We start from the raw sequence: 15,232 nt of genomic DNA on the forward strand, positions 1-15,232 counted from the left end.
GAAGCAGGGTATCCCAAGCATATTGGAACTCACATAAAGATACCACGTGTCCATACAAAGTCAGGAATGAGAACTGGAAAGATGGCTCATATAGTAAACTGCTTGATACACAGCATGAGGACCTGAATTTAACCCCAAGTAACAATATAAACTTCTAGGTACAACAACATGCACCTGTAATCCAAACACTGGGAAGGCAGAGACAAGAGGGTCCTGAGGGCCTGTTGGCCCAGGAGGTCTAGCCTTAAAATTAAGGTTGAGACAAACTGAATAACACACACACACACACACACACACACACACACATGCACACATGCACATACACACACAGACCTATTAGGCAGGGGAAGGATTTGTTTACTTTTTGCTAGTTACATGTAACTATGTAATTTTCTTTGATTTTTACAGGGTCTCACATCTAAAGGATTGCCTTTAATTTCAATAGAGATACATTTTTCCTTTTGAACAACGGTGAGATTGTTAAGACTTTGGGAAATCTTAACTTGGAACGAAAGTTCATTCTTTGATAGACATGAGCCTTTGGAAACCAGTAATAGAATGCTTTAATTTAGATGTAGAATGTCCTCTCACATATTGATGACAGGATATGAGGTCAACTGTCTGGATCCAATGTCCTATTGTTGAATCCCATGTCCAGATGGCACAAGCCTTATGACACCTTGGACACCTCATTGAATTTGGAATGGATTGCCTGTCTGTGCTCAGCTTTTCCCCCTATGGCCACCTTTTCTCTGCTAGTTTTCTAAACCATGTTCAGCTAAGTGAAATTTGACAAGTTTGTTTTTTTGTTGTTTTTGTTTGTCTGTTGTTGTTTTGTTTTTGCTTTTGTTTTTGTTCTTGTTTTTCTAAAGGAGAGTAAACAGGAGCACACTGTTGAAATGTAACCGATCATCCATTCTTTGCAGTATGTTTTTTCACCTTCTCCTAAGAATTTTTTTCCTTAAATAAATATGTAACCAATTAGTAACAGGGGCCAAAGAGATGCTGCTATGAGAATGGACTAGGAAGAAGCTCAAGGAAGAGACAGATTGGGGTGCTGTTAGTGGAAATGGGAATGGAAGCTGAGGGAGAAGAGAAGCTGACTCCTGAAGCCACAGCTCTCAACATCTCCAAAAAAGGAGTTATGAATGGGGCCTTAGTATTTATAAGGTTTTGGTGGGCAATCAAGACTAACAGCAAAAGCTTGTATTGTTTGAGGGGATGGTCTCTGGGTAATTCTTGACCAATAACTCAAGGGAAGCATCCCATTGTCTGAAATTTACAAAGACTTAGTGAAAAGACTGATTCTTTTAAAGGAGGAGCTCATTAGTGTAGACCATGCTACTATATGAGCAGACAAGCCAGCCAGGCTAATTTTACCATCCCCTTTTTAAGTAACTTTTTGCATAGTGGGTCATAAGGTACTCCTGTGCCCTCCACTTCTGCTGTCCACATTCTTATGTGATTCCCTTGTAAGGGCAAGACCTGTGGCTTGCATGTATATGAGTGTGGGAAAATGACAGCATCTATATCTTCACATGGTGATCATTCTTTAATACACATTTGTATGGCTGGTACAGTCCAGTCTGTCTCTGTGTTGCTGGATTTGAGGAAGAAAGTAGCCATTTAGATAATGTCACAAAGAAGGCACTATAAGTCAATATAAAAGGTGAGAGTCCTGGCCAACAGCAAACAAAAAATTGATGTCAGTCTAAAACCTGAGGGGACTAAAGTCTGCCTTATAACCAGACTGTACACAGATAGAGATCCATCTCATTAAACGTTCACAAGAAAAAAGATGTCAGCCCACTCACTACCTTATAACTGTCCTGTGGATGTCATAATTCAAAAAATCAACAAGCCCATGCCAAAATTCCTGACCTATGGAACCCATGATACAATGAGTGTTATTATTAGGCTACACATTTATGTTGGCATTGTTATAAAAAATAAATAAAACTTGGAATGACATGTGAATTTACCACCTTCCTCACCTAGTGGCATATCCTCCAAACACTGGGTGGCCTCAAACACTCACATCATAGCTGTGACTCTGAGAACACATCTCTTGGTAAAATGAGGTCTAATTTAGAAATTCCACTGAAAAATGTGATCCTAGAGAAAAACACATGGCATCCTAAAGCTCTCTCAACCTTTTAGTCCCCTCTCATTGACTTCTCCTTTCTCTCTGTTTCTTAAATACCCACACTAATATCAGCTTATAATTAAGCATAAATGTCACTGTATTAGAAGGGGGTCTGTGAAATGACATTTATCAAGATAGATTGAGGAAATTGTCCCAAATTGAGTACTAGTGATCATGTGACTTTGGCCTCAAGAAAAACAATAACAAGGAAGCTCCTTTATTTATGTCATCATGGGTACAGGTTAACCAGTGATGATGTGATTGGATGATGGAATTTATTCTACACAACATCTTAGAGAAGGCTTTCAGAAAATTTTACAGACACTTTGTCATTTATTTCAAGTGAATGACATGGTAGAAAGTGTTGCTACACTGGATGTTGTTGGCTCTGGAAAAAAACACACAGTCCAGTCTTTCCTGAATACAAAGCTAACAGTTCTTGTTTCCAACTAGTCTTTCCTCTTGGATCATGCATGGCTTCACCAACTTCTTACCCAATAAAACCAAACTTGGAAAAAAAGCCAGAACAGGTAGTTATTATCTTGTTCCACACTCAAAGCCAAAGGTGACTATCATATGCCCTTTATGTAACTGGCAACAGCATTTGCAATTTTCATGGAGCAGGGAAAAGAGAATAGCTGCTTATCAAACAAAGTGATGCATCCATGAAAGCCATCCTCCACATGGTACCAGGTCACAGAAACCCCTTGGTCTTCCAAGCGCTTCTTGTAGAGTAAGGCATCATCACGAAGGAGGTCATTCTCACAGGTCACAATGAATGCTTCTGGAAGCTGAGCAATGATTTTGTCATCTACTAGGAGAGGTGAAACCTCTGAATCTGAAACATGTTTGATTTCCAGATAGGCAGCCTCATTGAAAGGTCCTGAAAACTCAGCCAGGAGGCTTTTGCTCTTGAACCTTCTAGGGATGTTATCAGAGCTGAGCCATTTCCTATACTTCTTCCAGGTGTCTGGAGGCATATAAGTACCATTTAACAGTGCATCTTTCCAGGATAAGTCAATGTCCATGTATTTACACACAGCTGTCATGAATATGTCCTTTGTGAGGAATGGGACATTTTGGTTCTGCTGATGTGATGGTAAGCGGAAATTGATCACCTGTATAACTGGAGTAATGAGCACCTGAGCACAGAAGTGGGGGAGATTTGGGAAGGTGAGCAATGCCTGGGTGATAAGGGCCACAGCCCCACCTCCAATACTTTCTCCACAGGCTACTACCCTGGAGGGGTCTACTCCATAGGTCATTAGATTCCTCATGAAGTAAATGGAGGCATTCAGACAATCCTTATAAATACAAGGGTGATGGTGGTCAGGAAGCTTACGGTACCTAAGAAGAAACAAACAAACTCAAGACAGATATATTCACATGGGTCACTGGAAGCCATCTGAACAGGATCCTCTACTCTCATTAGAAAAAGAACCTGATTAAATCTTCAGAAGGGCCCTAACCAAGTAAAGAGCTATCCTCTTTTTCCTATGCAGACAAGAGGAGGATCTCAGAATGAGGGAGGACAGGTTTTTCCATTCCAACCCACATTATGATTCTCATTGATGAGTAAATCCCACAAAGAATAAGGCAAGCTCAAAGCTCTTGCCTTAGGAAACAGAACAACCAGCAAAGAACCAGCAAATGGCGACTGGAGCTCTCCTGGTTTCACTGGGACAAGTAAAGGGTTTTGGCTCTCTCTGCTGTCTCAAACATCCATTGAGCATTGCCAAAATGACTGTTCTTTAAATTTTACATCAATGTTATATTAATATCACTGGTTATATTAATAACTAATAGCATGAGGTATTAATGTAAGTGAGCCTTCTAATGTTCATTTTCCTGGAAATAAATGCAAGTTTTAGGGAATGGGACATCTAGACTCCCTAATTAAAAGTTCTTAGGCCCTTCTCCAATGCCCTGGCTGATTTAAGAAAATGATTATTACTCACACACTCACACACTCATCTGGGCTATCCTTATGGTAGTACTGCCCACTTTGAAGAACATACATACCTTGAAGAAGCAACAAGCTACACAACAACTGCAGCCACTAGCTGGTAAGACACTCTAGCCCATGCAGTTGCAAGCAACCCACTCACTATTTCAAACAGCTTTCTCTAGACTTTCCCTATCACCTTCCCATGAAGATCCTGGTAGCCTAGAAGAGGTAATGTTTATCCAGCATAAGAGGGACAATGATACTATTCTCAGGAATGCAATAAGCTAGCTACAGAAAGAAAGAACTGATAGCACAGAACCAAAAGAATTGGAGCAGGTCCAGAAGCAAAAGAGCACAATATGGTGACACCAAGTATTCCAAAGATAGCAGGGACACAAAGGCCAGTAGGCACATTGCCAGTAGGAATTGCTAACTCTTGGAAGAAGCTAGAAGCCTTAACAACACAGAAACTGAAAAGTAATCTTGAAGCATCAATATTGAACAACAGATAACAGAAGCAAAAACTCATTGGCAATGATACCAGTAGTAGACAAAAATAAATAAAGAAGAAAGGCTGCAGTGGCAATAATGCAAATAAGTAAAACAATAGAAGCAAGAACCACTGCCTTAAGGGCCAAGGGTTTTAGATGCCCTAGACTAGGAACTAGAACATGTCAAGGCCTGGGGGCAGAGATTACTTCATACATATACACAGGAGCTATAACACTAAGTATCATCGGGTCAAAGGTCCCATTAACAGAAGCAAGCTTAAGGGCAATGAACTCAGAGGTAGCACCTGTTGTGGCTCCTAGTTCTTTGATGCCACCAGTTACTTTAGTAGCCAAGGGCTATGAATCCATAAAGGACAAGTTGGAAGAGCCCCTCACATACCCCCAATTTCCATTCTGGTGGAAGGAAAAAACTCCAGGGAAATGATTGATGTCAACCACTCTCTGTCAACGGAGTTTCAAAGACTTCATTTGGAGTCAAGGGTTGTTACTTCCAAGAAAGGAAGGTCAGGAAAGAGAGAAAAAATATTGAAAGGGGAATTAGGAGGAGGGACAGTGAAGAGTGGGCAAGCAGGGGCTAATGATGGAGAGAGGAATGGGGAAGACTTGGGATAGATGACTGCTAGTTACAGAAGCACAGCTCACAGCAGTCCTCTGGCAATCCCAAGCATCTTCTCTAGGTGAGCATCTCCACTTGCCATTCTAGTACAGCTTCTCTGGCCCATAAATTAGAACTCAAATATCTGGAATTCCACATTGAGGAATTCCCTTCAAGATTTCAGATCAAGTGCTTACACACTCCTCTGCAATTTTATTCAGGGAATCTCAGAGATGTGCATTCCCATATTAGAAGTTCAGACCCTGTGGAAAGTTTAGATGAGAGAAGGTCTCTGGAGTCTGAAAAGGTGTTGCTAGATGTTCCTATGCCACTGGAGAGGAACAGAGAGGTTAAGTGATTTTCTCTAGTCACCCAATTTCAGTTTATACCTATTCTGAGGGATGTCAGGGCATGAGAGGACCACTGAAATGGTAGCTATTGAAGTAGCAGAACCTAGGAGGGCAGTTTTCAAATTTTCTCACTTAGCTTTTAAAACTGTATTTGTTCTCAAACAATGATAAATATCCATCTCTGTCCTCCATCCTTTCAAAGAGGCCTTTATTTTCAAAAGACAAGAGTTGGGAATTAAGTTACGCTCTACTTTAATTTTAAGTAGTTTCTACACGGTGGGTATTTTATTGTTGCATCAAATATCAGAACCATTAGCCAGCAATAGTGGTGACTTCAGTTTACCTTGACCACTTGCCAATTCTAATTGCATGGCTGTTGCCAAAGGCAATAACTCAACCAAATGAAGAGATAACTTGAATTCAATATTGAGAGATAACTTGAATTCAATATTGGTCAACAATACCTTTCTGTCTTTCCAACTTTTGTCAGTCTGTGTGTCTGAGAAAGTGTTCTCTTGATTGTTCTGAATTTAACTTGATGAAGAGGACATGAGTGTCACATCTGATTTTACACTACCAGGGTTTCTTTCCATCCTAGTATCTCTTTCCTTGTTCTCTACAGTGTGGCTCTATATCATTCCAGAGGAGTCCAGAACTCTGTAGTTTTATATTTCATCTGTCACAGCTCACCCATGAATGTCACAGCAATGGATATATTTCAAAACATCTATTGTTTTGAAAGTAGGGTGGACATGTACAAGAGAGTATCTGAGGTTAGGACCCTTTTCTGTGGTCTAGAGTCATTCATATCTGAATCCGAAAATTCACCCTCACACAGATAACCCATCAATTGTCTCTGGTCACTCACCCCACTGATAGCACCACTGAATCCGTCTGCTGGGCCAGGAAGCTGCACAGATTGTGGTAACTGTCTGTAAGAGGAACCCAGATGTTAAGCAGTGTGACAAGAGTTCAGTATTTCCCACTACAGTTCCAGAAATGGCAGCTGTCCTGGTGGACATGGTAATAATGTCCACCTTAACTAGCTCTGCCTGGGCAAGGATAGAAATCATTCTCAAATTCTAGAATATCACATTTTGGTTGGAATTTAAGTTTCACTTTCTATAGCATTGATTTTAAACAGTCTGGATAAACTAGGAAATTTTGAATGATTAGATCTCAAGTGGGTATTGCTAGGGTAGTGTGTTTGCAGATCTAGCTCTGAATTGTTAATATGCTCATAAATTTTCATTCATAAGGAAATAAATGATGACCAGATGAGATGTTTATATAATAGTAGACAAGTCCATTAAGATTAGTGCAAAGCTCATGTTGGTCCATATTGGAACTCTGTTAGAAAGACTGATTAGAAACATTAGATAACCCTATGTTCCACCCCTGTGTTACCCACATTTGAAACCACCTCCTCATTTTTGTTCTTCTGCATGGTCTAGCCTCCTGCTTTGACATGCTGACCCCCAAATTTATTTAAAACTCTCTCTCTCTCTCTCTCTCTCTCTCTCTCTCTCTCTCTCTCTCTCTCTCTCTCCTCCCTCCCTTCCTCCCTCCCTCCCTCTCTCTTTCACTCTCTCTCTCCCCCTCTCTCCCTCCTCTCTCCCCATCCCCCTCTCTCTCTTGATGTGTTGTGGTGTGTGTGTGGCTTAGTAGATGTTTAGTAAACATCTCCTGAGCCATTTCTGGTTAATATGTGGAAATAGCACTATCCTGCAATAGAGGATTACAGGTCAGCGAAGAGGGTCTCAGGGACTGATGACAATAAAGAATGGACAAAGAAGCCCTGGAAAAGTGTAGGTACCACAGAAGGCATCTTGGTAAATCTTCAGAATTTCTATGGCTACCTCAATCACCAGGAGGTAGCAAGTAATCCTCACCCCAAAAGTGATATCTTTTGAGTCTGTACAAACAACAAGCACAGAAAAACCAGTGAGCAGCCCAGGATGCTTGTTGTATTGAGAAGTTCACATGCTGCAGAACAGCAATGGTAAGGGATACAAAAGTGGCTAGGTGGAAGATGTGCTCGGGTACTTAATGGATGCTGCTGTGTACCATTGACAAGTGCTGGGTCATTCTTGTGGGGAAAGATGGTGAAATTAAAGGACAATAATTGTAACAAGGAAAAAACTTTTGGTTGTAGGGATGATTTGCTGATCAAGAATGATGTTTTAGCACAGTGGTCCAGCTCAGCTGAGGAAACCATACAGACTTGAAGTCATTATGGGACAGGTGTGAATGATCAGTAGGAAAACCATTGTGGACAATGCTTCCTAAACATAGACTGATTAATATACTATACAGGAAACCTTGCCATGGAGACTTCAACTCCACTGAGTGGTATGATTTCCAAGACCTCAATCCATTCCTTAAAAGCCCCAACTTGTATTTACTTTGACCCCTCCCCTAGAAGTCCTCATAAGAATGTCTGAAAGACTTTGCCTGTCATTAAGACCTTCCTTTCCCACCCAGCACAGAAACTACTCACCCAAGCTGCCACATATGGCTCCCCCTCCATGGTAGAAAATAATGCCTCGCCGGAGTTCTGAGGACACTGCCTTAGGCTGGAACAGCCTCACAGGGATTGTCCCAAAATGCATGTTGGTTACCATCAAGTTATGGTTGTTCTTTATGACTAGTAAATCATAGAAAAACTGAACAAATCTGGGCATGGAGCAAATTCTCATCTTCTCTAATATATTTCCCTGTTGGAATATAAAAGAAGGAAATGATGATGATGATGATGATGATGATGATGGAGAGGAATAAGAGGAGGAAGAAGAGGAGGAAGACGAAGAAAATTGAGGCACAGGAGACTATGAGGTAGGCATGTAGATGCTGTAGCCACTTCATACTGCTAAAATGAGTTGACTGTTTCTTTCTTGACTCCTGTATATATGATGGACTTGTGTCTACAACTGGCTGTGTATACTGCTTACAAATAAAGAGAGTTTTCAGAGTTTCTACCCGAAACATTCAGATTAGATAATGATATGGTTCTAATTTGATTGTTTGTCTCAACCAAAATTCATGTCATTGTGCTGATATGACCTTGTCAAAAGACAGATATAAAGATAAATGGCATAGAGTGGAAGACCCCATTTTTTAAAATGGCTCTGGAAAAAAACAAATATCTCAATGTTGATGAATGGTCCTAGATCCATATTTCACCCTGTATAAAAAAAAACTTCAAAAGGATCAAACCCTGAATTATAAGACCTGAAATTATAAAAATGTTAGAAGAAACAGTGGGAGAAAAGCTTTAAGATATAGGCATGGGTAAAGACTTCTTGCACAAGACTCCAGTCTATCTGGAAATAAGGGCAAATACTGACAAATGAAATTAAAAGGCTTCCATACAAAAAGGAAACAGTTTTAATTGACTGAAAATTCAACCTGTAGAAAGGGAAAAATTGTGCTGGTGATGCCTCAAATAAGATTAAATAATGTGTGTGTGTGTGTGTGTGTGTGTGTGTGTGTGTGTGTGTATTATATATCATACATATATCAAGAGGGTAAATCATCCAAACAGTAAAATGAATAGATCACACAAGTCAAAGTACAAATAACTAATAAACATAGTATCTTTTTTTCTTTTGTGACTGTGGTAAGCAAGTTGAACACAACCAACTTGGGAGAGAAAAGGATTTATTTGGGTTCCAGGTTACAGTTCATAATCAAGAAAAAAAACCAAGGAAATCAAGACAGGATCATAGAAGCAACTTACTGGCTTGTCCCCCTTGCTTGCTCAGCTACTTACTCAGGAATAGTCTCTCCTTGCAGACTGAGCCTTCCCACATTTTTTTTAAAGGACAAGTCTTTGTTATTGGATCACCAGGGGAAATTATATAATTATAATCTCAAAAATTAAACATCTCCTGGAGGTAGGGAACCAGGGCCTGACACTATTACTGATGCTATGGTGTGCTTACAGACAGGAGCCTAGTATGGCTATCATCTGAGAGACACAATGAGCAGATGACTGAGACACATGCAGACACTTACACACCACCTGAAGTTAGGGACCCCTATGATTGTATTAGGGGAAAGATTGAAGAAGCTAAAGAGGAGGATGACTCCATAGAAAGACCAGCAGTCTCAACTAACCCAGACCCCTGGAAGCTCTCAGACACTGAGCCACAAACTAGGCAGCATACACAAATTGGTCCAAGGCCCCCATCACATATATAGCAGAGGACTGAGTAGTCTGGCCTCTAAAATGTGCCTAATCCTTAAGAGATTTGAGGCCCTGGGGATGGAGGAGGCCTGGTTCAGAGGGACATCCTCTTGGAGACAGGAAAAGGAAGAATGGAATGAGGAAATGTGGGAGGGAGGGACAACTGAATTGTAAATAAAATAACAATACCAACAACAATAATAATATGTCTTTTAAGTAGTTATTACTGATAACTGCATGTGTAGATAAAGGCCATGATACATTCAGTGAGATAGTTCCTCTGCAAGAGGCTCCCAGGAGGTGAGTTCTTTGTTAAGAAACTAGAAAGAGCTTGTGTCTGGTATGGAGCAAAACAGACATAAATTAAAGGCTGAGGCAATCACCAGCTAACTGAAAAACACTGTTCATTATTGTTTTAAAGACTGGACCTCCATCATTTGAAGATGGGCAAGTGATATCTATGGAAGTGACCCAGGGAATAAGTAAGAGATAAGGTGGAATTGCCCTCATAGAAGGTCTTACTGATGAGACCCAGCAGAGCAAGCCCCAGATCTTGTACAAATGAATTTGATTTTAGTTCAGAGTTCAGAGGGTTGACCCATGATTCTATGAAAGAGCTCCCCAAAACGGGCTTCAAATGATGTTTTCCTGTTTGAGATTTAGGAAAGAGAAAGTTTAGCCTACACACTGCAGCTCATATGCCTCCCATCAAGAGTGCAAGTTCTGCTGAGCCAGGTTAGACCTTTGACACCTCAGCTCTCAACCCCCTTAAATTTCAAACCATCCCTTAATAGGACAGGTTGGTCCTATCCCTAGCTCCCTTAAGAGAAGATTGACTATATTTCATATTCAAGCAGCCTCCCCCTTTTCTTCTAGGAGCCTGTCTTATCTGCTTTCAGGTAGATGGACCCAAACTGTCACCCTTTGTAATAATAGCTGTGCATTCCTTATATACCTTCACTATACTTGCCAAACTTCCTTAGAAATTGCCTAAGACTTCACTGTCAAAACATGATCACCCACATCACCAAATAAGGTGTCTGATAGCAAATATCACAATTTCTTCTTCTCTCAGCCTCCAACTCTAGATTAACAAATATTTGTTTGGAAATATTGAAGAGGATATGGTGTTAAATTAAGACTCACATAAAAGCCCATTAGATACATCAGAGACTTACACTATTTTGTGTGGGCTTGGTTTATTTTTTCATGAAGTTCACATTTCCTAAAACTGTAAACTAGGTGTGATGTTGTAAAAAAAGAAACAACAGGTTGGAAACAGTGTGGTTGTTCTAGCAAATTTGGGTATTTGAGGCCCTCATTTGCCATTCCAGGCCTCAAAACTATCCTGTAATTCTAGACAGTTCAAGACTTGAAACAGCTTAACCTCTAGGAAAGCACTTGCAGATAAAGATGAATGAAGGATTGAGGCCAGAATTATTTTATTGAATAAGGCTTGCTCACTCCACTAGGTGTGGTCCATTGTGGACAAAAGTCCAACTGCACAGGGACACATTACCTTTTAAAGTCACATCTGAGACCTATTATTCTTTATCATATGGTATGTAATATGTGCATTAACCTAATGAGAATGTTGCCCGTCTTGAAGATGGACACTCTGACACGCATAGAGGTTAAGCAATGGGTTCTTGTAGCTAGTGAGAGCAGAACAGAAATGCTTAGCAGACAGCTTCACTGCAGCTCCTTGTTACCCTCTCTTCTCCACCTCCTCCACTGTAGCTGCCGTGTGGGATAATCACTTATGAACTGTGGCCACTACAGGGCTTCAGCCAAAGTTGAGACATTATTTTAATCAAACCATTTACTTCCCACACAAAGCCAAACTTTCTTTACAAACCTACTTTACCTGGTGATAATCTTTGGTCTCTATCCCCAGTCAGCAATAAAAGTAAGTTCAGAATCCAGCCACCCAAGGAAGCTATGCTGAAAAGCTGAATATATGCATCACCACATAGATTTGATCAGCAAAGGGCTCCTGCTGAGAAATAATCAGTGGTTTCAAGATGTTTAAAGCTATGCAACAAAACACCTAGAAGCAAGTAAGTAGAAGGAAGTAAGGGGTTGCTACTAAAGAAGATATCGGATCTGTTGAGCAATGGATCTATCTTGAGGACAAACTAGCTGAAATGATTTTTCAGTTCTCAGAAATAGAGTCAGTTAACAAGTAGTGATGCCTACCTTCAATCTCAGCCTTCTTATGGTGGCAGCCAAAAGACAACCATTTCAACATCATGAGACACTTATCTCAAAAACTTAAAAGGAAAGGAAGAGCTGGGGGTGTAGCTAAGTAGAGTGCTGATCTACATTCCAAGCTCTAGTCTGATCCTCAGAACCACGCAAACCAAGCATGATACTGTACATCTCTAACCTCAGCTCTAATCTCAGCACTAGAAAAGCAGCAGTGGGACAGTCAGGGACCTGAAGTCATTTCTGAATACTAGTGAATTCAAAGCCAGGCTAAAATCTATTACATGCTGTCGATAAAAAAGTAAGAACAAATTCAAGAGGAAGACATGGAGGGAAGAAAAGGAGAGGGAAGAGAATAGGTAGAAATAAACACAACATTTGGATGTTTCTAAGATAGAACAATGTAGTTACTCAGACCTGTTAGGAATCTAGTTAGGGGAGAATGAAAGAAGAGAGTGCTACATATATGAAACCTGAAAATCATAATGCCCCCAAGAGCAGACTCACCAGAACAATTATGTACAACATTACACAATGCAGAAATCTGAACTTGACAGGTTGCTGAAAGGCAGAGGGAATCTTCACAGTGAGGAAGTGCTGAATGACAGCCCATATGAAGACTCCTAGATAAAAGGTAGACAGGCTCACTAGCAGCACCAGCCACAGGACAGCCATGGTACTAAGGCTCTGAGATACTGCTCTCTGAGGTCCTGAGAAGCTGCTGTCTTCATGACATTCCTTGAGAACAACTGACCCAGTTTTATGGACTACCACCCCCACTCCCTTCTTTCAGACTGTATCTGACTCAGTGGCATGACCTAGCCTCCGAAATAACCACACAAATCAACAGGAGCCAGAGGAACCTGCTCCCCAAGGAACAAATGGAGTAGGAAAGCCAACATGGATGACCAAAGTTGGAGGTTTTTGTTTGTTTTGGTAGGTTTATTGTAATTTTTAAAAATTTGTGTGTACACTGTTGCTATCTTCAGGTACACCAGAAGAGTGCATTGGATCTGATTACAGATGGTTGTAAGCCACCATGTGCTTTCTAAGAATTAAACTAAGGACCTCGGGAAGAGCAGTCAGTGCTTATAACCACTGGGCAATCTCTCCAGGCCCTTTTGGTTTGCTGCTGCTGCTGCTGCTACTACTACTACTACTTTTATTTTTTACATTCCAGACATTAACCACCTCCTTGTCCACCCTCCCACATTTCTTTACCCCATTCATCCTCCTCCCTGTTTCCAAGTGGATGCTCCAGTCACCATCAGGCCTCCCGTCACCCTGGGGCCTCAAGTCTCTCGAGGGTTAAGCATGTCTTCTTAGACTAAGGCTAGACCAGGCAATCCTCTGCTGTATATGTGTTGGAAGCCTTGGACCAGCTCATGTATGCTGCCTGGTTGGTGGCTCGGAGTCTGAGAGATCTCAGGGGTCCAAGTTAGTTGAGACTGCTAGTTTTCCTATGCGGTCACCTTCCTCTGCAGCTTCTTCCAGATTTTCCCTTATTCAACCACAGGAGTCCCTGACATCAGTCCAATGGTTGAGTCTAAGAATATGTATCTGTCTCAGTCAGATGCTTGTTGGGCCTCTCAAAGCATCAGTAATAGTGTCAAGTCTTAGAGTTTCCCCATGAAATGGATTCCAAGTTAGGCCAGTCACTGGACTTCCTTTCCTTCAGTTTCTTCTCCATTTTTGTCCCTGCAGTTCTTTTAGACAGGTATAATTCTGGAGTCAGAGCTTTACACAGTAGATTGGCAACTGTATTCCTTCACTTGGTCCCCTGCTTTTCTATTGGAGGTGGATTCTATGAGTTCTCTCTTCCCACTGTTGGTCATCTCATCTAAGGTCCCTCTCTTTGAAGTCTTAGAGTCTCTTACCTCCCAGGACTTGGAACTTTCTAGAGGATCCCACCCCCATCTCCCAGCCCATGAAGTTGCATATTTCCATTCATTCTGCTGGCCCTTAGGGCCTCCCTCCTGTCATAATTCCAAAGAAGAACTGGATATGAGCTTTTGCAGCATCCATCTGCTAGGGCACAAAGGAAGAGGTCTTACATGTGCATAGACCCCTGTGGCCTGATGCGTCACTGAATACCAAGGAACATGGACCACTTTTGTACCAGTTTTGTTAAGAAATATGAAGTCATCCCATCTGTGATTACTTGCTTAACTGCCACAAGAGCCCAGTCTTTTCTCATCTGTGACTATTTGCCCTTGGACAGGTTTTTTTTCTCTCTGAGTGTATTAGGTAGAGGAGCTGTTTCCAGGCCAGGCTTATGTGTGGCTGCAGGTCCTAGGGATACAGACACTTGAGCAGTGGTATAGGATCCAATAGATAGAGCTTTGTACAGGCTACATATTCTAAGGCCAGGAAATGTTTGATAGGGAAAGCACATAGACTATTATTTCCATGTGTTTGTTTAATTGCCATTTAAAAGTACATAACAGGGCTGGCACAGTAGGTTAAAGCACTTGCCGTCAAGCATAATGATCTGAGTTCAAACTCCAGGGTCTATATGATAGATGGAGGAAACCCTACTACTACATGTTGTCATCTGACTTACACACACACACATACAGACATACACAGACACACACACAGACACACACAACATTACACATGTGTACCTATACACATGCACACATACACACAATATAAAGCTATGGACTAAAAATTTAAGCACATAAAATTTACTGTCAGAGCCATTTCTAAGTATATAGCACAGCAGAGTTAGCTGAATGTCTCATGTACAATAGATATCTTACAACATTAAACTTATATTCTTGGACTCATCCCCTTGCCAAATAACCACAATTTTACTCTGTATGAGTCTTTCAACCTTAGATACCTTCATAGATGGATCTATGTGATATTTGGCTTTTTGCAACTACCTTGGCCCACTTAGCATATTGACTTCAACTTTATCAATACTGTAGCAGAAAACAAGATTTTTTTCATTTAAAGACGTGTGTGTGTGTGTGTGTGTGTGTGTGTGTGTGTGTGTGTGTGCCACATCTCCACATCTCCTTTATTGATTTTTTTTTAATTTCTGTGGGTACTAAAGATTAAAGCTTGGGTCTTGAACATAGGCAAGTTGAGGCAAATGTTCTACCACTGCACTACATATCAGGCTCCACATTTTCTTTGTCAATTTATCCATGGATGAACATTTATGTTGCCTCTACCATTTTTAGAATAAAATAGAGTTTATTATGGGCATGGGGATGGAAGTTAAGAGCTTAGTAGAGGCAGAGAAAGGTAGAGGGGAGGAGGGGAGGGGAGGA

At 41.0% G+C, this 15,232-nt stretch overlaps 1 protein-coding gene across 1 annotated transcript; it reads right to left on the reverse strand.

Moving 5' to 3' along the window:
- Nucleotides 1-2,718: 2,718 nt before the first annotated feature.
- On the reverse strand, nt 2,719-12,623 carry LOC114637751 (arylacetamide deacetylase-like 4). Its single transcript, XM_028786014.1, has 4 exons — nt 12,456-12,623; nt 8,052-8,268; nt 6,420-6,483; nt 2,719-3,493 (listed from the first exon to the last, which is right to left on the reverse strand). The coding sequence occupies exons 1-4, from the start codon at nt 12,621-12,623 to the stop codon at nt 2,719-2,721; spliced, it is 1,224 nt and encodes a 407-aa protein (XP_028641847.1).
- Nucleotides 12,624-15,232: the final 2,609 nt, after the last annotated feature.

The sequence above is a fragment of the Grammomys surdaster genome, unplaced genomic scaffold (assembly GCF_004785775.1).
Source record: "Grammomys surdaster isolate TR1022 unplaced genomic scaffold, NIH_TR_1.0 125408, whole genome shotgun sequence".
NCBI lineage: Eukaryota > Metazoa > Chordata > Mammalia > Rodentia > Muridae > Grammomys > Grammomys surdaster.

Coding starts and splice junctions, on each gene's coding strand:
- LOC114637751 (XM_028786014.1), bottom strand. CDS start 12,623: ATGGCTGTCCTGTGGCTGGTGCTGCTAGTGAGCCTGTCTACCTTTTAT. Junction 8,269..12,455: donor TGTTGTACATAATTGTTCTG/GTGAGTCTGCTC, acceptor ATATTCCAACAG/GGAAATATATTAGAGAAGAT. Junction 6,484..8,051: donor AGCCATATGTGGCAGCTTGG/GTGAGTAGTTTC, acceptor TTCCTCTTACAG/ACAGTTACCACAATCTGTGC.